Raw genomic sequence first — 27,712 nt, 5'->3', positions numbered from 1 at the left:
CACCATAATTAATTATACATTTATTTATATTTATGTTATACATTACTATATTTATTTTTTGCATTATATATTTATATTTAAAGCATATCGAATTTTTGTATTATTCTATCTCGTCGATTTTTTAATATAGGAATTAAATATATCTTGACGTTAAAGAAATTACAGAAGACGTGGAAAACATATGAAATCTTTCTATCCTTTTGAATAAAGAACTTTGATACCTCTTCCGCTGTGATTTCTTCGAACATCAACCGGCTACAATATCAAGCGCATTAAAACATTCCCGAGACGTTGTCCGCATCTTAACAACGCGTCCCCCTTGCCTGTTCGTTCGCCCGGCGATGTTTGCGATTCGACGGTGCCCCGTGACCGATCCGCAAATATTTCGCGGCGCCGCCGGGCAGGCCGTGCCGTCGTTTTTTAGTTTAATCGAATCGCGCGCACGCCGTGCGCCGTTTTATAATTCGTTGGCGCGAGCTGACGGACAACGCGTAATACCAGGCGTGTTACCCTCTGCAGCGCGGCGGAATCGATATCCGGGATATCTCGTTCTACGGAACGCGTCCGGTTCCGCAGCGATTTTCACAGAGAGCCTCGCGCGAACGCCACCGACTTCCTCTCGACTATTTACGATGGGACCCCCGCGGGGGAAATGGTCGCCGCGAAATCGCGGACGCAAAAAACGAGCTGCCATTCGAACCGGAAAAATATAACCACCGGCAGCGGCGCGCCGGAACGATCTTTTTTTTTCTCTCTCTCTCTCTCTCCTCCTGCCCCCGTTTTATTTTTCACCGATTGATTTTGTTTAATAAACACCCGGATATAGCGGCCGGCTCCTCGGTCCGGCGGAGGGTCTCTCCTCGGGAGGAGACTCGTTATCAAAATAAGAATCTATTTTCGTCTGGAGAATCCGCGCGAATAAATGGCGCCCTGGCTTCTGGGCGCTCTCTCTCTCTCTCTCTCTCACTCTCTTCGCTTCGATGTTAAATTTAGCTTGAACGAAGGCTCGAACGCGGACGTATAACGATACAGAGCCGGTATTATTGCATCGAATTTAATGCACCGGAGCCACCGGAGCGTATTCTATCCGAGCAGCCGCGCGCGGATTCACTGGAATATGCTCGCCGTATCGGTGGGACCCTTGTTTAAGGAGTTCGAGTCAATAATTGTGGGGACGGTCTGCAGTAATATCGTGCCAGAAACTTATGAATATTAATCGCCCGCTATTAATATTAATATTCGCAGGATCGATTCGGTTATTTCCCTTCTCGTTCTTCGCGCTGCGATTTATCAATTAATCCTATCTGGATCCGCGAGAGCCCTAACGAGTCCTAATCATTCCTCTAAATCGCATTGTTCGACCGTAGCGTGCCTTAGACATCTGCGACGTCGAACTCGGCTTTTCGTTACAACCTAACCCTTTGACATTGGTGATCCAGAGTATCGAAAGACTTAAATCTAGGCTTTAAATAACAACTAAAAAATTCTTTGCATAATGTTTATAATAATTACTATACTATATTTATTTTATCTATTCTTATTCTCCATCATTTTAATCAATCTTTATAGTATATTTATTTTATCTATTCTTATTCTTCACCATTTTAACCAACCTCAAACAGCGTCCACAATTTATCCGTTCTTTAAACATTTAACCACGGCTTCGACGAAGTCTCCGTGTCAAAGGTTGACCACACCGTTTCTCTTCTTACACGCACGTGCACGAATCGATCGCTGGAGAGAAGATGCTGCAGATTTTCATGGAGCACGATGCGACAAGAGTATCCTGTTGACACCGGCGCGCACAATAATCACGACAGATGTTTCATCAGGATGGCCGCTATCAATTACGTAAAAGCATCCGCTCGTTCCGGAAACGAAAGAAGCCAATATTTGCAGTAAACAAGCGGGTCGCCGTCCTGATTTCGGATTACCGGGAACTGGGGCTGCAAAAAGTATCCGAAGTACAATAAATAAATAGAAAGACGGCGCTTCCGGTGGACGGGGGTGTTTCGCTCGCGTGCGACCATGTGCAGCCCTCTGTCCCTGTGTGTGTGTACGCTAGCTGGCGTCCATGCATGTTTCGTTGTATACGTCGATGTATATAGCGTTTGTTTCCCTGTATGCGGCGACGTATATATCGGTGTATGTTTCGTTGTGTGCGTCGGTGTACGCGTCGGCTTGTTTGTCCCTGTACGCGGCCCGGCGTCCGTGTGCGGAGACGGTCGAGACAGTGGATGGCTGCCGTGTGTGGGTACTAGCTCATCCATGCAGGCATCGTACATAACACGGGTTCCGGGTGTAGCGGGGTTAGTAGTGGTTGAGCACTAGGCAAACAAAGTATCCCGTTGTCCGTGGGGGTGGCTCGGAGGGTTGGCCTGGCTTCGGCGATGTTGAGTTAGCTCGAGATAGGTTAGTGTAGTCAGGCCGGGGAGAGAGGTCGAGTGTTGTATGATATGATACTTGACAAACGGCTTCCACGACCGACCGAGTACCGGAGGAAAGTACGACGGTGCTCGGTGCTAGCGTCCCCCTAAAAATAAACATCCCACGACTCGCCGACGGTCACCAATCCCCGTGTCCTACACAGCCCCGCCTCCCGCGCCGTCCACCACCACCCACCCCCCCTGCCCCCTCCTTTCACGGAGCTCTACGAGGACAGGACACTTTTAAGGGGAGGATTTTCGCGACAACGACGATCCTCGGTCAAAGGGTTGCTCTTGGTTACGGCGACGTGGTGAAAATTGATGCGGCTGTCACGACGAGGAAAATCGAGACACGGCGCCATCGAGTGGAAAATTCGGGCCCCGAGATATTTATTCCTCGTGCTACGGCTTCATCGGGATCGAAGCGGTATTAATATTTTTCTTTTGACGCCTTGCAGCGTGGTCATTTTATTAAGCAGAACTTTCGTTTTGGTTTTATTGTTTTCTTGTATAGGGTGGGTTATATATCGAGGTGCAATCAGCTGGGTGATGATTCTGGGTATGTCAAGGTTGTGTAAAAATTGAAATATTACGATTAATAATAGTCTGAATTTTGGAGATGATTTTGAAACATTATGACAGTTTTGTCAAATGATTTATATAATAAATCTGCGAGTTTAATGTTACATGGAAATACAAAGGGTGGAAGAGATATATTGCTAGAAGGACAAATATTTAGAAATGGATAATCAATCGTGCCATCCATGTATGACTGAATTAATATAAATTATATGATTACGTAATTAAATATACAGTAATTTAAATTTCAGATGTAGAATATTTGGAACAATTTTGTGTTTGGACGAATAAATGCTTCATGCTGTATTCTAACTATTCTTACTTAAACTTCTAATTCTATTTACATATTAATAGTATTTTAACCAAACTTTTTAATCACGGTTCTAGTCCATTAAATAAACAAATCCTCTATCCTACAGTTCACATACTGCATTAATTAAAGTTCTAAAACATTTTATAGCGCTACATTCTTCCTCAATGCCAGAAAATATTTTAACATCTCCTATCCCTCACTAAAGTATTAATATAAAAATTAATATAAAAATTCCAAATTGAAAAGAGAACGCCCAAACAAATGTCGTCACTACAGTTCACCGCGTCCATTGAAACGTCTGGCAAATGGCGCGGCATTATCGTGTTCCAGCCGGTTGGAGAACACAGCCGTGCCACGGAAAAAAAGAGCAGCGAAAACCGTAAGAGGTCATCGATAAGAACGAGTCTCTATCCCTATTTGGTTTCCGGAGTGGGGAGGGCTTCCTTATCAATTGGCCTTATAGAAAAGACAGCGGCTCCGCCGTTGCAGGACCGAACGTTTCAGCATTCAAAGCGCATTATCCCTCTCATATGAATATTTCCCGGGGCCGTGGAGCCGCCGCGGACGTGCCCGGGTTTCCTATCTCCTCCGTTGAGCTGACTTCGTTGATAACAGCTGCTTACCAGGCATCGAAAGTCTCTTGTATATATTTGCGATACGTTCCCGAGACTCGCCACGCGGTCGTCCAAGTAGCGGCAAGGGAAGTTCCAGGTTCCCGGAAATATTTCTGAAGGACCAGGTGACCCAGATCACCGGTAAGACCGCGGATAACAACTTCCTCCGTTGGTTTTACGAAATTGCGTTCGCCCGGCTGTTCCCCTGCCGGGTAGAGAAGTGTCTCGACTATCTCGGCCGAGTACACCGGCGGACGTTTCAAATTTACAGTCCTCTCTTCCCCGGCGCGGCCCGGGATTAATATCTATACCGGTCCAGGTGAAAATCTCAGGGGTGGAGAAGCCAGTGCCGTAGAAAGAAGGTCGGAGAGACGCGCGGAGTCGGTGTCTCCGGGACACCTTTATTTGCTCCCTTCTTTCTCCTTCCGCCGTACCGAACGGTTCCCTAAGACCCGAGGGCTCGGCCCTCCCTCTTGACTTTACGACCCGCGCCAGATTAGGATTTATTTTAATCCTAAAGGACCGGGCCCGCCCTCGTGGTTCCCCCCACCCCCTCCACGCTCCGTCCGTGGCGCCCTCGCCCACGTACGCCGTTCCCACGGTCGAGGACCCACCCTTATTGGCTCTCTCGCCGCGTCGGAGCTCTTAAGAGCAACCCTTTCCTCCTCGGCCACGCCGGAACACTGCACCCTTGTAAATCAATTGATAGCCCGTGTGCGCCGGGGCTGCGTAATTGAACGAGCTCGAGTGTTGACCCGGCCCTGAAGAGGGTGACAGAAATTGTAAACAGAATTAAGGCGCCCGGCGAACACACCAGCCGGCCACGGAGGGAAATGAATTTCCTTGGCGCGCCACGACCGCCGGATCGAGCCGGACATTACCCGGCGATCCCTTTTCCTACCCACGGCACCGCGGCAACGCCGGCGAACTCATTCCGCGGCTGTATATCGATCGAGGACTCGGCGCGCCGCGGGGAACCGTCAAAGGCGCAACAGCCTCTAATTCCTTATTTATTCGCGGACCGATTCGCGCGCACTTTTCCCGCTCGGTTTCCATCGCGGCGAATGGAAACGGTCGCGGATCGGTTCCCCTGGCCGGCATTGTTCAAAATTCACCGACCGCGAGTCTATGCGGCGAAGCCGGGTTCTTTGAGCGCGGCGCATCTCCCCCGAAGGTTTTATAGGAAATCGATATCGGCGCGCGGCTGCTGCACGGTTTCAAAGGAGCGATCGTCGGTTAGAGGCTCGTGCGTGTGGCTCGGCATCGGCCCCCTCCCTGCACCCCTCGTCGAGAAACTACGGGAAAAGAAGGCGAAAGGACGGCAGCGGCGGAGAGGGGGGGACATGGCGAAACGGAGTCACGGGAGCAACGCCGCTCGATGTGTACCACCGGGCATAATGGGACAATCGTTATCGTTCGTTAGAGTAAATAAATCCGGTCACGTGTGCGCGGCTATTGCCACACGAGCGCGGCAGACTGCAAACGAGAATGGCTGACGGGTAGGGAAAAAAAAGGTCGCGTACCGTTATTAGAGGCGAGCGCCCAAGGCAAATTCGATTTAGTCGATTCCGGGGTTCTGGCCTCGCGCGATGTATATACTGTACACCCGAAACCGGCTACGGCGGGTCGCGTTAAATTCACGATTAATGAAATAACCGGATCTCTTTGAACTACGACCGGCCCCGGTTCTGTTTTTGCCGACACCCGGTAGTTTATTTTCGCCGAACAATGCGGTCATTAATTACGTTAAACAAACGCGTGTAAACGCCCCTCCCCACTTACGCGAATAGTTTCGTTTCGGGAACCGGGTACGGTCGACCGGCGTTACACCTACTTCCAGCCTCCGAACCGGCCCAGGAAACGTAATTAATTTCACGCGATGATCGATAACCCGCGCGTACCGCGCTCGCGGTATCCGCGCCCAAGGCTGATCACCGACTGCGACAATCGGTAATTTGAACAGGGTTTTGTGATAGATTTTAGCTTTAATTGTAAGATGGATGAGCAGAGCGTAATTTGTTTTCTATGATAATGTTAAGAAGTTGAAATTGGGATAGTAGTATTGATAGTTTCTTGGAAGAATTTCACTTTTTTCATTTTTACTCATTTCTGAGATAAATATAAAAAAGCTAGAATTTTATAATAATTATAACGTGGATTTTTAGGCAAATTCATTCGTTAGGATATTTTTATATTGCTATAATTATTATGTAAGTTTTATCAGGTGTAATAGTTAAGGATTGAAAGAAATGAATAGCGTTCATATTAAGTAGATTATGTATGAAATCTTCATCACTGATCAGACACTTTGTTACAGTATATATTTTATAATATAAATTATATAATTTGACGACTTCAGTCTTTTAATATAATATACATTATTATAAGGTATAGTGTAACGAGGTATCGGAATAGTGATGAAGATTTCTTATTTTTTATATGTTATCTTACACATTAAACTAAACGACTAAAGTCGGCAAACTTCGATCCCCAAAAATTAAAAAAAAATTCCACCGCACTTGCAACGCTCTTCTAACATCTGTAACAGTCGCCTAAGCTGCACAAGCGTATCGCGAGCCGACAACACCATTCGCAACTTCTCGCGACGATTTTACAAAACCTTGCAGATGACCGCGGCGGCATAGCAATCGATGGAGGGCGGCGTTCAGCGGCACAATGGCCGTCGAAATTGAATTCTCGGCGGACATAAGCATTCGACAAAGTGCGACGGCGTATTTCCACGAACCGCGTACGGTGGGGCGTCAGGTGTAACTTCGGTATTCCCCGCGTGTCATTCGATCACGGCGCACGATGATTGATCGATCGCCGGTGAAAAGTGAAAAGCGTTCCGCCGACGGAAAGAAGTCTCCCCGGAAGGGTATACGTGTGCCGGTTGAAGGAACGCAGCAACAGGCACCGCGGGACGTATGAATACACACCTGACGCTCCGAATATTTGCTGTACTACTTTATATTCAAAACAGCCGGCCCCATCCCCCCTCCTCGCAAGAACAAAACCCCCCGCGAATCTTAAGATAGTACACTTCTATGTATTCATAGCCGCGGCGTTCTCCAGATTCATACGGCCGGACCCGTATTTTACGGTAAACGGGGTTCCCCGTCCCCCTTCGCCGAAAGACTGTAAAACCCGAACGGCAGTTCTCGCTCGTCCGTTATCCGTCCCTCGTGTCCCCCCCAGAAAATAATGTTTCTCCCATCGTCGTTAGAGCGAATTTCTCCGATCCTACGGGGATTCCGTTTAACGCGGCGCCACGATATTTTTATATTTGCCGGCGTTAACGCGCGCGTCCACAAAAGTGGAACGACCTCGTTGCCGTCGAATGACGGAGGTAACCGACGGTCGCAAATCCATCGAAGTGGCAGAGATCGTTCGGTGGGCGGGGCGGTGGTGGTGTTGCCGCGGTGGACGGGCGAAGCCACGCGGAAAGAGGATGCTCGACCGAGGGTGAATTCTTATTCCGGTCCGGGTCCCGGTGTTATAAATTTCTATCGGCCGCGCGCATCCCCGGGCGAATCCGAATTCAAGGACGACCGGAGCTGTTTCGCAGGACCTCCGCGTCTCTCTCTCTCTCTCTCTGCCGGCTGCGAAGACTCTACCGGAGACGACCGAAAAAGGTAAGCAAGGACCGCAGAGCGCGCGTCGGGGCAAAAAGGCGAGCCCAGATGTCGCCGCGAATTCAAATTTAACTTTTCCTTTCGCGAGAAGAACCGGCTCCGACGAGCGGTGACGAGGATTGCCGACGTTCGCTGGATGAGACAGCCAGCGAAAAACGTGGGGAGCCACCCCTCGTGGAATACTCGCTCTCCCCGCCCTTCGATCTGACAACCGGGAGCTTACGTAAGCGTCAGCCCTGCTGTCTTTCAAATTACTTCGGTGTTCCACACTCGGCGCGAGTTTCGCCGCGACTTTTCCAGCCGGGAAATTTACGACCTCGCCCGCCGACGCCTTTCTTGCGACCGACCACGGAATACGTTCCACGGTCTGGACGGGTCCATCTTTGTCCTCCTACGGGGAAACGATCCGGGAGGAGATCTCGTGCGTCCTTCGCCGCCCTGCCCCGCGGTGAAACATTGCCCGCTCGCGAGAGTAATTGCTGCTTCTTCGTTTAATCGAACGGGTAATCTCGGCCGGTTTCCGGTGCCGACGATCCTCCGACCTTTGCTATTGGTTACGATTGCGGGCTTGGATAAGCCAAGCTATTCGTACAGTAGGTGCAGCGATGATCTAATATTCAGACGTTATGGTGAAATTTAACCCCTTGGAAATTTTTGTCGCTTATAGACGCTTAGAAATGTTGCGTTTGTAACACAGACGGCGTATATAGATGTCCTGACAATTTTATTGATAATTATTCTGATAGATTTTAACTCAAATAGACAAAAGTTGCAATTATATAGTGCGACGAAGACATAAAAGGAAAAAAAAGAAGACAAAATAAGTGAGACACATTACCAATGTAAGAAATGTGATGTAAAATTTTTTATTTGTCCATGTTTCGAACTATATTATGTTTTACTAGATTACTAGTAATCTTGTGAAAAAAGATTTACATTAATAGAAAATGTTCAATATTTACTGTAGCAATCCGGTTCAGACTACGAGGAAAAAAATAATATTGTTTTAATATAGTAAAATTTAATTTCTTCAGCATTGGACTATGTTTTCATAAAAATGCATCCCTGTACAAAAATCTATCATACGCTAAGGCCGGTACATATCAAAGTCTGCCACAGTCAAAGGGTTAATATTCGGACATCTCTACTACAGCTATTTCAATATTAGAGAAATAATTCGAATTTTTGCCATGTTAATCTGGATGATGGTCGAACGACGAATAGAATATTTTTATTCGAAATTGCAGTCGGTCAGAATGGCGTAGAAAATAAAAAAAAAGGTCGCGCTCAATTTTTTTCATATCTGAGCTTTGAATTTTTGTTTTACAGCTTACTTTTGAAATCTGCAAAACGCTTTGTTTATATTCGCATCACACGCCGAAATGAAAAGATCGTAAAGCTATCAGTTTGTGTTTACTTTGTTGTTCTAACCAATTGCAATGTTTTCGTACACTTTTTATACTCATGGTCTGGTAAACTATTCAGTCCGGCATGACGAAAAGCATCGTGTTTTTCGGTGTAATTTTAAAAATGTTGCTGCGTTTTCGAAGAGTATCCAGACTGCGTGGACGTTCAGTATATATTTGTTTAAACTGTGTTCTATCGCTGTGTAATTTTTGCTACATGCCATAAAATGAGACTTCGAAACAAGACACAATGTACCAGTATACGTTCACCTGCACCATTATATGTTCACCTGTACCATTTCACGTCCACCTGTGCCAATACACAAAGTTGCGAAATTTATAAAATATATTAAACCGGAAAATAATAAATATATAAGAGATACTCAAAATCTCTGTTAACGTATTTTCCGATTATTTTTATTTTACTTTTTATCTAATAAGAAAGCACAGTATTGCCATAGCACGTCAACAACAAGACACAAAAATAGATCGTTTGAGAATTAGTTGCTGAAACACGGCTTTTTAGCAGAGTTTTCAGCGTCCGGTAATTACGGGAATTCGAGAAAACCGTTCTCGAGAGTAGCTTAACCTAAGGAAATGAGTATAAATTTACGACTCGGGGTGAATGCTATTTTCGCGCGGCAGGGGTGGCTGCAGCGACGGCCTCGCGTGAACTGCAGTTGCATGGCGTTGCTGCAGCCCGGCCCCGCAAGACGGAAAGGACGATTTCTCATTCCGGATGAAGACTAACGCTCCCTTAACTCCCCGGTCCCGCTCCTCGCTCGACAAATATCGACTTCCTCGGGCAATCATTCTCTATCTAGAATCTCGAGGCGCCTTTCAAACCCAAGAACGCGATAAAAGTCCGCTGAATATTCGCGAGCATTTCTGTTAATCGCAGACAGCATTACGAAGCTGAGCGAGTCCATCAAAGCGAATGGAAAATTCATAGCGAATTAATAATTAAACCGGCTTAGTAAAACTATTCCATAGAACTGAAAGTGACTCTTTAAAACGTGTTAATATATTGCTTAAACAAAATTTGTTTAATATAAGCAGATTTATTTCAAATAATTTTCCGCGGGCTTATAGATGTCACTCGGGGGTATTTGCAATATTATAACGCATACTGCGACCGCTAAAATTATCTATAAATAATTATTTAAATATTTATAAATAAGTTTAAATAGTAAAAAGCCACGAAATAAAAACCGATCGTCAGAGCCATAGATAATCACTTTGAAATTACTTTCAATTTTAAGGGCCAGTTTCATCTGCCCATCGCGAACAAAGGCCGATAGAAAGGGTTTTCTTGCAGAAGCGATCCTCGCTTACGCGGCACAGTTATGGAAATGAATTCCGTTTGGGTGGACAAGTGTTAAGCTCGTTCCCATTGGAGACTCGATGCAGCTCGCCGCATTACAAGTAAATTACATCGAATTTGACGGACGGATAGTGGCGCGGCGGATCAACGCGGCCCATGTAATTTACGCAACGCCGTCCATCATGTTACTTATTAACGTTCGCGCGAGCAACGAGATTGAATTATTGCCAAACAACGTTCGCCGGGTAAAGCGAACGCCCCGGCCTCGAATTAAAGGGGAGCACGGTTCGTTTTCAGGGGTCGGGAAACGAGGAACGTTTAAACATTCTTTTTGGAATCTGAATTTTCGAATGGCGCGTCGAGCGCCGATTAAACCCGAGAAATATTTTGATAGGCGAACGGCGTCTATCCCGGCGATCCTTTAATTTTCCATTTAGCTGATGGAGGAGGCTGCCACATTTTTTCATTAATCAGCCAGAAAATCATGGCGGAACGTCCGAGCGTTGCCAAAACTCTCTCTATGTGTATACGGCGCAGAAGTATCGGCCGTAATATTCCTTTTTCATCCGCCCGTTGAGCCGGAGCTCCGATCGAACTCGATCGCATCAGTCAATTTAGCTGTGGACTGTCGATTAAACCGTGCGCGATACTTTTAATGGCGACGGCTTGTTTCCTGTCTGGAACAACCATTAATTTTAGGCCGTGGGTACGGCGATATCGATACTGGGCCAGATGTCCGTACTGTTGATAAAAGCGCATCCATAAAAGTGAGCTTTACAGGATAATAACACGTGTACGCTTGATGTATATATGTATATATATATATGTATGTATATGTATATATATATATATATATATTTTTCGCTGCTGGAACAAATGAGTATGAACGTTTTCCAATCAACCTGACATCAAATCGGGCCGCTGCTAAAAAACACGCACGCAGGCCGCCGGCAAAAAGAACATCGTAAATACACCGCAGTCGAATCGGCGTTTGAAATATGTCGACGGTTTCTCGGTTGAAATTTAGAACATCTTTTACCGAATTGAAATAAGAGACGGGAGCTTTAAGTTTAGACTTTGCTCTTTCAAACGAGCTGAGAAATATCGCGGTACGATTCGTTTGTAATAATTTACAGCTGTTTGAAGTTTGTCAAATTTCGTTTAATCGTTGACTTTTTTTTCGAGTCCGTAGAAGACTGCTAGAGAAAAAGAATTGACTGAAGAGACTTGCGATTTTAGATTTAAATAATTAATATGGTCTTAAAGTGTACACTTTTACCTTTAAAATGAGCTAAATAACATCGCGATATGGTTAAAAGCGACAAAGTTACAGCTATTTCAATTTCGTCTTTTGTTCGCCTCTCATTTTATAGTTGAAAATTCACAGTTTCGATTCAAATAACTGTAAAATGGTGTAAAAAAATCGTAGCTCAACGTTTGTGGTCTCGTTTGAAAGAGAAGACTTCACAATTGAAGGTAATTATTGTCTAATTGGCGGAAAAAATTTTCTGTCCTCCACAGAGGTCGGCAAAGTTAAAAAATTGTGACAACCAGTTAACAATCGTCGATTGATCGATTTGTCTAAAAATTTCGACAAAACTTTTTTTAAACAAAAGTTGCGATGCAGTAACATGGCCGCAGAGATTCCCGTCGCGGCAGATTACTATTGAGAATTCGGTGCACACAGCGTTGTTGTTTAGTTTTCGTGTCTGACCGCCGCCGACTAATTCCACTGTCTACCGTCCGAAGCGTGGTATGGCATTACATCGTTTCCACGTTAAATTCGTTTAAGCTGATATCTGGAGCACGGCGAGATCAATAGAGCGCAGACAGCGCGATGCCGCCACGAGCGTGTACTTCAAGTAGAAGCATCCTGTAATGGTCAGACACGGCACCGGCAGTAATTGAACTTCGAACTCGATCTTCCCTCGAACCGAAGCACAGCGCCAGAAAACGTACTTCCGCCCCGTCGACCTCCATTTTCGCCGTTCGCTTTTACCATCAATAATTCCAATTTTCAACACTGTTATTATCCCAGGAAAAGCCCGTTATCCTGCAACACGTTCTCAAATATTGCTAGAAATTCTCTAACGTTCGGATGATAGCCGGCGATAGTTCGCGTCGAACTATTTTCTCCGGAGCGCATAGTTGACCGACACAGGATCGAAACTCTTGTGTTTCACGAACGATGCGGAGTCTGCCGTCAAAGTGCTGACTCCTACGGCCCAGGAGAACTTCGGCAAAGATAGCCGGGGCATCGATGTGGGCGGTTGCGTGGCCCTGTGTGTTAACGCGCGACGGCGTGGCAATAGCGGGCCGCGTCGGCCGCTAAGGCAAACACGGGATCGATATTGTTTGATTTATGCGGCGGGCGGCGCGAGGTTGGACGATCGTTGCACGATCACGGAGTGTTTTCGTAGCCTGCATTCGCAAGCAATGGTCGAGGTTACGCGTCCACCGGAGCCCCGCCGTTGCCTCTATTCACGGACTATGCTCTGTCGGCGGACGGAAACGTACGTACACCTTTAACCGTGAACACGTACGGAAGCACGGCTGCATGCACCGAATTTCTAATTCCCGATATTGACAAGCGGCCCGCGCGGGTCCAACCCTTTTCTCCGGAGCGAGTACGTAGCCCGGGTTCAGGCCGACGTTTTTCCGCGAGCCCGGACCCGCCCGGCTAACACGTAACGTTTATTGGCCCCGCTCGGCGCGCACGCAATAGCCCCGCAGATTTATGAAGCTCCTCGGACACGCCGCGAATTTTAAGGAACCCCGAGCGACGCGGCGACCAACTTCTCCCCCGCCCCGAAACTTCGTCGCCTCTGATAAACGGGATTCCGAAAAATCTATCGTCCCCTTATCTAGAGTCGCGACGCCGAGGCGCGATCTGCCGCGCGCAGCCTTCCAACTTCCGGGAAACTGCTCGACAACGTCGGAATAATAGACCGCGGGTCAAAGTCGACGGCAGCGGAAGAGAAATTGGCAGACGGATCTGCCCGTAAAAGTGTACCCGTCTCGATTCGACTGCGTTTCCACCGGTGCTTCGAGTACGTCCGAATATTAGGTTCCCCTATCGACGCATTTCTCAGAGCGCCGTTTCCTCCGGCTGGAAGAAAAGCGGGGAAATTCGAGATCAGTCGCGCAGCCACGCCGAGGAGCACGCAAACTGCTCCACCTACAATTTCGAAGTTGCCGAACAACGTTGCTTCCATCGGCGCTTAAGCGCCCCCGAAGGCGAGCGTTGCGCCGAACACAGAGGTCCCGGAATATTTGGCCGACTCTCAGAATAGTTGAGCGATGAGGGGATGCGGCGACGGGTGTGTGGGCGGATCATCCGGTGCAACGGACGTTGCCGGGGTGTGAGGGTGCGCCGGGTCAGGTGGCCGGGGGTCTCGGCTGAATATATGACCGCGCAGGAAAAAGGCGTCGTTACCAGAGGCTCATTAAGATGAACTATTCCCAAGACATCCTTAGCACTGCCTTCGAGCGGAGTCAGGCCGCGGGGATGTCGGCTCGCGAGGAACCTGCGGATCTTCAATACTAATTAGATCATCGAATCGATCGTTCAGCCTGGCGGAGGCTGGCAGTTTATATCTTTCGTAGGTTACAGTGAATTGTCTCACACTGTCCAATAGTTTTTGAACGAAAGTGGACAATTTGAGATCAGGAGATATAATTAGTCGAGCCTCGCAGCACGTTTTATAGTTTCCGATTTGTAATAATTATATAAACGAGTCATATGACTCGAGTAATTTCCACTTCCCAAGTTGTCCATTTTGGTTTACAAGTTGAGGGACAATGTCGAAGAAAATACTATTTTTGTTCATATAATTTAAATTTATATAAAATACTATATTTGTTTCTTCGCCTACACTCGATAGAATCGAACTATGAATTTATGTGATGATTTAGGATCGTACTAAGTGGTGGAGATAACAGGTCAAATAGTAATTCAACAATACCCTCTGTTCTGTCAGTTTTCCTCTAAAACTGTTACAAGGTACATACACTATTGCACTAAGTGTTTTGTCCCACATGCGTCTCGCTAATTATGATTTACAGATTTCTTCCTTTAAAACACTGAACAGTACTTTAACGTTACTATTTATTTCTCTGCCTTGTGCAACGCTGAAAGCGAGAGCAAAGTTTGTTAACAGACAGCGGGAGAGAGAAAGAGAGACAGAGAGAGAGCTCTCCCTTTTTCCTCCTTTGTTTCTATTTTCCCGCTTTCTATCACGACCACGCCATCGTGCCCCCGACCCCAGTTTTCGCGCGAGACTACACAAAATTTGGAGCGTTGCCATGCTGGAACTGTCCTCCCGCGAACGCTTCTGGTTGGCACTCCTGAAGCTCGTCCAATTACCAGGCATTAGTCCCGTTTCATCTCGTCGGCGGCGCGAAGAGCGCAATTTCCACGGCGCTATCCTGCAGTCGCTATTATTTCATTAGGGGCCTCGCGATTCTTCAAGATGCACTGTTTCCACGGTCTCCGGTGACTGACTGAACTCCGCTCCGCAATTCCGCCGTTCCACGGGAAATTCTTGTCGTCGATGGTTCACTTAGATGCCCCCCTCCCCTCGGTATTTACGCGCGGTAAAATCGAACAGGCGGCGCTGAATTTACCCGGGAAATGTAAGTCGGAGGCGCGGACGGAGTTTTGTTGCGAGGAGCCAGTAGTCTGGTCAGTAATTGGTCCCACGTGACCATTGACGTGTGTTGTTTAAAGGGGATGTTCGAGAGATTTTTTATTTATTCTGTGCGAGAACGTAATGAATTTATTATATTACATTTATTATATTTATATTTTACTATATCTATATTATGTCATATTATTATATTTACTCTAATATTATTACAATGATGAATTTATAGGAAGCAAATTTATGGAAAATAATTATGGAAAGTGAACTGAAAGTGGCTCAGCAATTCCAGAATCAAATAAATAAAATTACTTTAAAATGTAACCTCTGTCTTCTTAAATATGTCAAGGGGGTACAGTGTTTTACAATTCGTTTAACTCTTGCCGGGCATTTTACACTCCCTAAATATCAGCTTCCTTTCAAACAGTAATAAATTACCAACAAAAAATCGTAGCTCTACGTTTCTTATCTCGTTGGAAAGAGAAGAGTTCACACTTTAAAACTGTATTATTTTAATCCGTGGAAAAAATTTATTTCCACATCGAGCAGCGATATAGAAAAAATTAAATAATGAATTAATGACCATTCAACTATGAATATATATATATAAATATTCACACAGTTCCTAGGTTCTTTTCAGTCCACTAAATACTAGGAAAATATGGCGCGTCCGTTTGACTCGCGCAGCGGAAAGAGTTCATCGACCTCTGCCAGCGATATCTTCAGTTGCCGAGGTGAAAGCTCTCGAGTCCGCATGAGAACGCACCGGCAGACGATAGCACTGTTTGTTGCTGGCTGCGGCGACCGGTTGAAGAGATTATTGACCGAAAAGCTGGCAATTTATTAGCCCGGCGTATCGAGTGTTATAAACGTTCATCCTCCGTTTCGCCATTGGCTGAGTAGCAGCAACGGATGGCCAGGTAATGAACGGCCAGGAGAACCGCGCCAGAAACAGAGAACGCTCCAAAGGGAGGCACGGTCGGAAACGATCGCAGAGAGAGCGAGAGAGGGAGACAGAGAGAGAGAGAGGGAGACAGAGAGAGAGAGAGAGAGAGAGAGAGAGAGGGAGGGAGGGAGGGAGGGAGAGCGACGAACTGAAACTGAAGCCGATGGGATATTCAAGTAATGACGACGATAACGACGGTGACAATAATCAACGAGCAACACCGGTATCGAGCGCAGTTCGCCGCGCCGGCAACGACGATGACGAACGACAACGCGGGGGCCATTAAATTGATACCACCTGCTAATTGGTATCTCTAATTTCTATTGGCCCTGCACCGAACGGCTTACGATAAAACGATCATCAGAGATCCGGTGATTGACATTTCTGTGCGCTGCAATTATTCGACGTCCGCCCGTATAATCTGCTTCGAAGAATTCATGCTTCGAGGATGCCGATCAGCTCCTTAGAACGAACGATAATGTACTCTATCGAGCTGGAAATAATCGTCAGTGATTATTTTCCAATCAAGCCTGGCATCGGAGCCTGCACTTACCAAAATAACTGCACTGTGGATTTTATGGAGTTAGGACAAGATATGATGAAATGCAGAAATGTGAAGACGTTCGAAGAATTTCAAAATATCGTCGGGTTAATGTTGATTTATTAAAACTTGTGGAAAATTGATTTTTTAAACAACCGCTGGTTATTACAATTGAGGCAGAAAATTTTTATTTTTTACAGAGATTCGATGTCTAGTCATAGCTTTATAGATTATCGATCTTTGGACTAATCATTGATGACTATTTCGTACTTACATTATTTATTACACTTGCGCATACGATATACAACACTTACGCTTTTAATAATGATTTAAATGTAACAAACTTTAGTGGCACTTAAAATTATTTTCAAAAATAACAAAATATGTTTTCAAGAATGCTAAACTATTCGAACTATGTTCTACTTTCTATGCTAAAGATTTTCTTCGAAAGAATCGAATGACGTCAATTTACTTTCAACAACCAGTTAAAAACAAATTGAAAAATTACTATTCAGATCTAAAACGTCTTATACGAACGAAACCATCGATTGACGCTCCCTGTAATAGAACTTCCTATCTGAGTGTCTCAGGACAACGAAGAACACGTCACTATAATTAACTTATGCGAGATACATGTCCCCGACGTCTGCAAAAAAGTAGACTTGTCATGAGAATAGAACATCGAACCGACAGGAAGCTGAATGTTCGTCAGTCGTCCCGTGTCGAACGAAAGCGAGGCAAACCGATCTGTCGGCCCTAAATTGATTGACGCGCTCGGTCGCGGATCACGCGCGGGGAGCCGCAGTAGGAACGAAATAAGAAAGCCGGGAGCCCGGATAAGTACAAGCAGAGACGTACATCGGGTCGCCTGTAAATCGAGTTTACCTCAGACGAACGCGCGCCGCCATTTTCAGGAGCGACGCGACGCCCGCGCGTACCCTGCGTGGAAAACCTTTTATCCTGAGGAATTACCGTGAATGGCCGGGAAAATCATCGTTGAAGGGACAGAAAGAGAGTAAGAGAGATAGAGAGAGAGAGAGAGAGAGAGAGAGTGCGAGAGAAAAGGGAGGAAGACGAAGCCTCCATTTTCCTTGGGGCGCGGAACCCCGGGGAGGAAACGAGCCAGCCTCGTTCACGGGGAGGAAACGCGACTTGGTTGCGTGTCGGTGCCGCAACGCCCGTCCTCGCGTCTCGCCGACGCCGTTTAGAAAATGCCTGCACGTACGTCGGGGCTTCCACGGGATGAGACAGGCCAAAAGGGAGAGACGGAAATATTTCGCAGCCGGGGAGAATTCCTCGGGAAAATTCGTGTTCGATTCTCGCGCTTCCACTACCTCGGTATTCTCTTCTCGGCCGCCCTCGGTGTTTCTTCCACCGAGCGAAATTGCTACGTATCCTCTCTATCCGATTTCGCGGGTCCTCGTCGTCGTCTCTCGTTCTTCGATCCGCGAGCTGCTGGAAAACCCGCTTGCCGAGGGTCCTCCTCGCCCGGGATCCCCGACGCGCTGTCGGATTAATAGGAAATGGAGATCGCGCGGTTGACGGTGTACCTAGCCGGCGCACAAAGGGCCCCGTCTTAACGGCTCGCTTTCGAGTTGACCTAAGCAGAAAATGGCAGTTCTTCGCTGCCTGCGAGACCGCCGAGAGCTTCCTCGCGCCGGTTACCGACCGGCAAATTGCGCTTCGTGATGTTTTATGTACCCGCCCGTCGACCCCGCCTCCTCTCTCTCTTTGACGCGGTGAAACGTCGAGATGAGCGCGCGTCGACCGGTTAACGGACGGTGACGTTTCCACGGCTGAGAATAATCTCCGCCGATGATCTTGTATTCCAACGTAATTTGTAAGAACAGCCTCGAAAAGTTTCGGAAACTCCTAGGCAACTGTGCTCGGGCATCGAGGAAACTGCCAAGGGGCGACCTGCAGGACCCCTCTGATCCACGATTCTGGAGCGCGGGAAGTTTGGAAACCGCTGATATACGTGCGGTGGGACGTAAGTCTGATACATGGTTGACCTGTTTCCCTTACATCTTATTCTAAATATTTATGGAAGTTGCTGCCATGTTTATAGGAAGAATTCTGGACACATTGGTTGCAGATTTTGCAAAGTTCGAGCGCGTTAGGTAGGATCTTGATTTCGGCGTGTCTGACTTGTGGTTGGCCTAAGCCACCTGCTACTTTTCTAAGCAGAGAGTATAGGAAACACTTGAATATTTATTAAAGAAATTTAGCAAGACGACATTAAAAAAAATTTAGCAAAACTAGATCATAGAACAATTTTTATAGAAAATTCAAGAATATATTACATTTTATCTTGATTTGTCTGATATATGGATAGTCTAATTCACTTGCTCCCATCCTCACCAGTGACTACAGAAAGCATTAAAATATTTATTAAAGGAATTGAGAACAACCAGGTCACCGATAGTCTGCAAACCTTCAAAAGCGATAAATATAAACCTGCCTCGACCCTGTCCGATTTATCGCCAGCTCAATCCACTTATTCCATTTCCCATGAGTCAGTATCGCAGTGTCACGGATCTGTGTCAAGGAACGGCGTAACAATTAGGTTACACGTTTTGTATTTCCGAAGACGGTAGACATACGGGCGCATTATAATTACGTCTGTCGCATGACTGACTCGTTCCACTTGGCTTAATTGCCGCGGGAACTCCTGCGGCTGCACCAGAAAGCATTGTAACTCCAGATTTCCTATTATTAATGTTGCCGTAGATATACGGGCAGCCTCGACACGCGTCTGATCTACGGCCAGCCTATTCCACTTAGCCGTCGCCGATAAGTATCTGCGGAACTTATCGAAGGCATTTTATATTAATAACACGAAAATTCTATGGATATACGGGCGGATTGAACTCACGTCTGATTTATGCTCGATTTATTTCACTGAAACCTTATGCTAAACGTGCGTAGACATTATTCAACGTTCGCGGGACTGCTTCGGAACACCTGCTCGCCAGACTTTACGAATTTATAGTACGAGCCAAGTAAGTCCGCCGTTCTCTTTGTCCGAAAAATTATAAATTTCGACATCGGGCCCACTTATCGAGTCGGATGTTCCTCCGTTCCGGTTCCTTTCCCCCCGGCGGCCCGCATTCATCATACATAATTTGCTCCGTAGAATGAAACGAGAAACGGCGCGGGCCCTCCCTCGAGGGGCGTCGTCTCGCGAAAATTTCTTCTGGATTCGTCCTCCCCCGTGTCCCCGGGGCAGCCCGTTATTTCGATCACGAATCTCGGCAGCGTTTTAAGTCAGACATGTCCCGCGAATTTATTCACCGCGTGACAAGTCGACCAGGCTAGGGCGGGTCCTTTCAAGTATAAATTTCTCCAACGTTCCCCGCTATCGTTGCCACGAGACTATAGTCGGTTATCGTTTCGCGCCTTTTATATCTACCCAGGCACCGCCTCTGCAAATTAAATATCTCGTTTGGCCTTTCTTTCCCTCCCTCACTTTCCCTCTCTCTTCCTCTCTGTCTTTCTCTCTCTCTCTCTCTCTCTCTCTCTCTCTTTCTCTCTCTCTTTCTCTCTCTTTCTAATTCGCGGAGGGGTTGCCTTGCAATCTTACAGTTTCGAACACGACTGCGCCTCGTCGAGATTACCTCGAACAAGGATGTTACGTGGCCGACGTGTTATCCTGGAATTTCGCCTCTATTAAAGCACAACGAGGCGAGAAATCTGCAAATAAAAGGAGAGCGTCCACGGCCCACCGCAGACCCGGCCGGAACATTCTTCCAGCGGTCTGCCCGACTGCGTTTTAATTACAGAAATATTTTCCGGCAGAACGGCGAGCATTTAATAGCTAAAGGGTTCGAGCTCCGCGGACTACGATCGTCGCTGATACCAATAAATAATGATCTTTGTTGGGGGGAGCTACTCACAGCAGTCCTATTATTTTAGAGGCTGTAAAGTTAAATAAATAACTTAATGACTATGGACTTATTTATGTAATGTAATCACGACGAAGATATTTAAGTAATTTAATAATTGAGGAATTAACTAAGTAGCCTAACAATTACGAACATATCTAAGTAATCTAATAACTAAAAACATATCTCTAAATAACCTAATAACTTCGAATATATCTAAATAACCTAATAACTACGAAGATAACGAAATAAACTTGTAACCCTAAAATTTATAAAATAATGGAGCAATAGCGGAGGAAATGGTAGCAGAGGATCCACCAGCGTTTCTTTAAGCAAACAGCCGAGCTTCGATATTCGATCAGCGGCGATTATTGAACGGCCGGGCCAGGTGGCGGACAACAGGTCTTATGCATCAGATCCTGCATAATGCGCAACTAATGCAGCACAGCCGGCGTGGTTGGTTGTAAAACGAAACGACGTAACCCTTATCAAACGTCTAACGTCGCGAACTTCGCCGAGATCCAGGCGTTTCGACGCCTTCCGTCTGAGGGATTGCGTTTCATTCCTCCTGTCTTCCCCGGCGTGTGTCCCTCTGGCCGCTGTCTGGCCGGAGGGATGCAGTCGGGAATAATTAACGAGGGTGAGAAGATCTTCTTCCCGGGGAACATACGTTTAACGATCCCCCATCGCTGAGGGGGTTAGAAGTACCGGCGCCCATAAACGCGAGGGTCGGAAAACGGATTCGTTGGGGTGACTTTTGGCGCTGCGGCTCGCCGTCGCCCCGTCACGTATCCCGGTAATTGTTCCGTCGACGCTTAACGATCGCTGCGAGCGTCGATGATCGGCCTGCGGATCGAAATTTCCAATCGAGGTGCCGGGATCAGCTTCATCGACTATTTGTCTAATTCGAAGGGAAAAGTCGTCGACGAATTTTAATAGAAAGATGGACGTGCGTGGACGAAAATGTACATAGTGTCTTTTATTATATTTTAATTATTCGAATGAATTCTTTTCAGCCTTTTATTCGACTAATTTATTATTCGTCGTAAACTGTTCTATTTACTCGTATTATTCTTTATAGTATAGAATATCTTATCATTTTTACGTTTATATCATTTTTATTCATACCAATTATTTCCCCCATGAATTGCCGTACGTGTAAATTTTTATTCAATTACAACTTAATTCTTATAAATTTTTATTCGATTACAATTCTATTCGTACAAATTTTTATTCTATTGAATATTGATTCGGTAGAATAAAATTTTATTCTTCGTCGTTTATAATCCATCTATCGTTTGAATAAAATAACGTTATCCAATAGTCGAGGTTCGATACCGTTTAAAATGCCAATGATAAAAAATAGATTCGTCACACTGTATGTAAAGGCACAGCAGAACTCAGCCATGCATTTAGATAACTAAATCATGATCGAATCACGTCATTAATGTGACTAATCAAAAATTGATTAATACAGAACCAGTTCAAAAATTCTACATCACTGAACATCATACATAACCAATCAAAAGCGAAAGCAATTCAAAGCTGCCATAATCAATAGCAAATTTGTGCCTCATTCGTTACATTTCGATTGTTGCATCAATCGTTACATTAAACAGACTAATTCAATTTCAACGAGGCGTTGTTAATATCCAGCTTCCGCGTACTTCAATATTACCGCAAACGAGCGAAGTTTGCAATTTTCGAGGAAGCAACAGTATATGTATAATAATAACAAGAACAGTATATTTTACTGAATTGATAATATAAAATTTTAAAAATGATGCGGAGGCAAGTACATAAAAATTGTTCTAAAAATAGTAGCGAATATATATTAGCGAATCACCTAATCAAAAAGAAACTAACTCGCTGTTAGAGACTATAGAATTAGATCGCCCGACCCCTTGAGTCATCTATGCGGTCCGCTCTTGAATCAATTTACAACCAAAGTCTGTTAGGATAGTTCGCAACCCTGATTTCGTATTCCAGAATATCCAAGCAAGTATATACAGAATGCGTCGGTGCAAAATGATTATTCGAAAATGTATGTTATGTCCTCGCGCGTTATCGAACAATGAGGCACGGACCGATAGCTCGGCTGGTCTCCGGGTTTATTAGTTTACTGAATTGACATGTGTTCTCTCAAAGGATCTTTGCGGAATCCTGTTGCCGCGAGGACGCCTGGAAACGCGACGGCGCCCACGATCCAACGAATTCCGTCTCCAGTTTGACGTATAATAACGTTTGCGTAACCGCAATTTCGCGAACGGCAGGGCACACGGAAAATTCGATACGCGTCGCGCGCCCCGCGCCGATTCGATCATTAGATCGGCACAGGTGCGCCGATTGATCAATGGGAACGTCATTATACGACTGTTAACAGATTTGACAGATGTATATTCCCGTCAAACAATGTTCCCATAGCGGTGCCGGCAACACCCTTGTAACCCGGCACCGCTGTGCTGTCGAATAATCTTGAAATTATAGTCGACGCAAAATGGAACGTCGAACGATTTCACTCGATTCGCCTGTCCCGTTGTTTCCTTGCAAACGTAACAATGTTTTATTTATTCGTACAGTCGAATTAATGAAATTGGTAGAAGCATTTTACAGAGTTCGAATATTAAATGCTTGACGATAAATTGACGAAGACAAGATTTATACAATTTTGATTCGACGTCGATCTTTTTGAACAAAATAAAGTCATTAATAGCCACTCGTTATGAGCGAAATAATATATAAGGTAACCGCAATGTCCATAATGTAGTCACATGTAAATGGATACAGAAATAAACGATAGATAATAGGTGCAAGAAATAAGTGCGATCACAGAGAAATAGATCACTAATTTCTGATTCGAGGCGAGACGATCGCACCGATTCGCCGACCAATTTTCTAACAAATTACCTTTTCAACCGCGCTGAAATGTCATGGTTCGAAACATGAATCTTTTATCGGTGCACGGTCGGTAGGTCGCTTGTTAAGCGAAAGTTAATTAACTAGAGCCGCGAATAGAAGTCGGCACGCTCTGATTGGCAGACGGGAAAGAGCTTCCTAAAACGCGGCCGAGAGTATCCGAACCGTTTCCCACGTTCGCCGGTCCCAGAGATTCCCCGAGAAATTCTAGCGATGCTCAGCCGCGGCCATTTTGGTTTCAGGTGTCCTGGATACGGCAAAGGGATTTGCACATACTGACGTCCTCCATCCACGCGTACACGGGGGACGAAAGATTCTCGGTGAAGCATCCGGAGGCGTCCAACGAATGGACGCTGAAGATCGTCTACGTCCAGCAGCGTGACGCAGGGATTTACGAATGCCAGGTTAACAGCGAGCCCAAAATGAGTTTAGCCTTCGGGTTGAGCGTCGAAGGTAATGCCTACAACGTGTTGGACAACCTAGTCGTGGCTCGTCCTCTCGCGATCGAAGTCGACCATTAATTATTCCAAAGAAACTGCGATCTTAACTCCTTGCCTTATAATATATCGTATTAGACTTGTCACGGAAATATCAACCCTTTGCACTCCAGTGGTGACGTTAATTAAGATTATTCTGTCATGTCCAAAAATAATTTTTATACTAACACAATTTAGATTAAAATATTCTTAACAGTAAAACTATTTAGTCAAAAGAAATAATTTCATATAAAATGAAAATATTATGAGCCAGAAAAATTATTTTAGATTTAGAGTTAAAATGGTTTCGAGTGCAGAGGGTTAAATATGAATGCTACTTGCATTTTTGAAATGCAATTCAAATTTTATTATTATATTATCAATATTTAAACATGGAAATAAGCATTGGCTTGTGATTATGTGTAAGATTTTATTAGAGACGAAAAATGGATTATTGACGTATAAGTGGTAAAAGGTATAGTGCAAAGGGTTAAGTGAAATTGTTGCAGTGGTGATGATCAGACTGTGGATTTTTGTGCGAGATAAAAATTGTTTGCATCACTTGTAAGAATCAGTAGTAGTCAATTAGAAGTCTCTTTCTTCATGTAACACTAAACTTACTATGAAAGTCGAAATAATTTTTAATTTTTGTAATATTAAAATTATGGGAATACTTCCTTACAAAACGAATAAATAAAGGGTTTTAATTAATTCTGTGTTGTAATAAAGATAGAGTAAAGTTTAGATAAATTCAGTCTTGCTACTCCTTGTAAATGGCTTTCAGTGCTAAGTTTAGTGTGAACAACTTGAACAATTTGAGAATAAAGCATCCACGTTCTCAAATTTCAATCTACCCGCTGTCCTACATTTCTTCCACTAAGCTTCGTCACGAATGCAGAAAATCCACAGTCCGTCGATAAAAATTCGACGGGAGATCGCGAGAGGATCGGCCGAGCTTAGAAAATCTGCTGTAAATATCCATCGTAACTGCAGATAGTTGAGAGAAACATGTTTCAAACGCTTGCGTACGTGTCTACCGCCTGATCGATCAGGATAGGCACTTCCGGTACCTTGACTACGCACCAGCATGAAAAAGAGGATGATGCTTACCGCCTTGCATGCCTGTCATCGCGAAAACCTGCACCTGGAACTGACACCGCCATCGGCCATGGTAGCCGGGAGATCAAAGAGCAAGCCGTGAATAAAACGTTAAAACAATGACAATCTTAGTCACTTCTTTTACAACATAAAACATTGGTAAAACATTTTGTCACTTTCTATAGATATTCTCTGACATTTCAGCGTGCAACAATTCTTTTTTATTACATTTCATCCAGGCGTAGAATTTTTTTCGAACTGCAGCACAGAGATTTCATTATAATAAAAATTACATGTCGGATGAACTGAAATCCTATTTCGAAAAATTCAGAGGGAATAATGATACGTTGCTTTTGAAAATAGAGAAATGATATTTGTGTAAAATTCTTGTTGTGGATCTCCTTGGCAGATTATAATCTTATTGATGCTCTATTTGAATTTATATCTTGTCAACGCTGCAGGGAGAATCTTTCGATAAATAATTCAATAAGTGAAAATAGAATTTCGAAATTTGCTTTCGTGGTCTCTAAGCTATGTTTCAAGAATTGTAAGCGATTCTACAGGTTCGTGGTGTCGTCGGTTCCAAGTACGGTGTCTTCACTGAGAGATCGATTCCCATTTCTCTATTAGTAACATTGTACTCGGCGATAGGGGCGTTCCCATCAGCGTGCCTGTGCGCCCGGTTGCGTGCTTCGTCGCCAGGTACTTCTATCCGCGCAATTAATTTGGCTAATTGATTGTCGCGTCGACGCGCACCGGTACAGTTCGCGTTACAACAGACCGGGGGCGGGCGTTACAGTGTCAATTAAAAGTCCTCGTGAATCATCGAGCGTCGTCGTTCTGCTCGCATATTAAACATGATCGAGTCACCGTCCCGGGATCCGGCTGGAATTAACGAACAATGCCCGAGGATAACGCGTATGCGTCACACGATCCTGATTTTCGCGTTCCGCCAACGCAGCGACGATTGTTCCCGATCGCTCGATCCGATCGATGGTATGCGCGAAGTAGCACGAGTCAATGACTTCTGCGACTTCTCTTTCGTTACCAGTTCTATCCTTGCACAGAATTAAAATGAAGACAATTTTCTGAACTCGTGTAAGTAGTATAGATCAATGATATGTCAGGCAATTTTTGCATTATCTGCTTCACTGTTCTGTTTTTTTTTTTTAGTAGAGATGTCTTTAAGAGAAGGTTTTAAACTTCTTTATTTAACCGTATATTATAATAGATGTTCTACAGAGTTTAACTAAATCAAATATTCTCATTATTACGATAGATCTACGTCAATTGTGATTAGAGCTCAGCAATTATAGTATCAACCCTCAATCAGGTATTAGTCAATAATTATAGTACTAATCATAATCAATCTCGTATTAACAATCAATACAAATCTACATCAACTCAGACATTCATTAACCGAATTTCTATAATTTCTGTAAGTAGTATAGATCAATAATAAGTCAGCCGCGCCCCTTCCAAACTTTCTCACTATCTCTCAAGTCTTCTAAAATTTTCATACACCTTCTAAGTATTATATCCCAATGACAACTCAGACTCTAACTTATACCACCAACTCCGCTATCACGTTGCCCCGAAACAAAAACCGCGCGTCCGTTTGTTCGCCGTTAATCCCGCGTAATTGCGCATTTTCCGGCGATTGCGACTGCGTTTGTTTCCCGGGGAGAGCCGGTACATAAAATCGGCGGCGCTAACGAGCGCCTATTATTCGGCCCGGTAAATATTTATCGGTCTTAACGATTCCGATATTATCGATATTAATCGGGCGCGAACGCAGCCGTCCCGCGATCGACTGTAACGAGAAACAATACGAGAACGATCGTCGCGCATAATGCCGAACGGCACCGCGTATTTCGCAACGAATTCCATTGTATGCTCGTTCGAACAGCCGCAGAAGGCAGCTATATATTACCTCGTTGTCGTCCCGCGAATCTTCTAACATCGCCGATTCGCCTAACATCGTGGCGGGTAGTTGTATCCCATCGAACGATCGAGGGCCATCGGGAATAATTAGTCGCCGTTTGCGTAGGGCGGCGTCTTTGAGCAGCCGACCGTTTCCACCGGGATCACAGGATTTCGTGGATCCCGCGTGCACGAACACCGATGTTCATTAATTATGTTCGCAGCCTCTGCGTGTACCTGTCCCTGTCACGAGCCGGCTCGAGCAACGCTAATTACTCGACAGTCGGCTGCAATCGATATTCTTGGATGATGAAAATCAGGCCGCGATACAATCGCGCCGAGGAATATCCAATCTTTCGCGCCGCCTCCCCCCCCCCCCCCCCTCTTTCGGAATCATACCGGGCGGCATAGTTTTCTTAATTATGCTCGGGGATCTTTGAACGAGATCCCGAGGCGCGGGAGCTTTGAAACGCGATCCACTGCGAATTAAATATGCCTAATGAACGACGGAGTTATAGTGGGAGCAGTTGCGAACGCTACGAGAAAAAGGCGATTTAATGGCGAAAGAGATGCTCTCGTCGGATATTCGAAGAACCGGAAATGCAGTTGCTCTTTGAACAGGTTCGCGTAGAAGGTATCCGTCGATACGGGAACTGGCTGCATTGCATGGTGTAGGGGATATGGGGAAAATTCTGGCCCCATGTTTTGGCACCCACACTGCTTTGAAAATAAGGAGCCTACAATTTAACCCTTTGCACTTGAGTGGTGAAACTGAGGAAACAGTGAAATTATTCTATCATGATACGAAATAATTATTGTACTGACAAAGTTTAGATTTAAAGAATTGTTAACAGTGAAACTATCATTATGAGTTACGAGAATCTATTTCACATATATAAAATATATCATATCATATGAAATGGAAATAATATAAACCAGAAAAATTATTTCAGATTTATAATTAAAATAGCTTCGGGTGCAAACGGTT

At 45.1% G+C, this 27,712-nt stretch overlaps 1 protein-coding gene across 2 annotated transcripts in view; it reads left to right on the top strand.

Annotated features, from left to right (window-relative positions):
• The window catches only part of LOC144467865 (zwei Ig domain protein zig-8), a 234,523-nt gene that overhangs the window by 189,354 nt on the left and 17,457 nt on the right, over nt 1-27,712 (top strand). For both annotated transcript variants that reach the window (XM_078176847.1, XM_078176846.1), the window contains exon 4: nt 23,470-23,680. In XM_078176847.1, coding sequence (XP_078032973.1) covers nt 23,470-23,680 — 211 coding nt within the window. The remainder of the gene's footprint in view (nt 1-23,469; nt 23,681-27,712) is intronic.

Source organism: Augochlora pura, chromosome 3, assembly GCF_028453695.1.
Source record: "Augochlora pura isolate Apur16 chromosome 3, APUR_v2.2.1, whole genome shotgun sequence".
In the NCBI taxonomy this organism is placed as follows: Eukaryota; Metazoa; Arthropoda; class Insecta; order Hymenoptera; family Halictidae; genus Augochlora; species Augochlora pura.
This window is presented reverse-complemented; position numbering and strand designations above follow the sequence as displayed.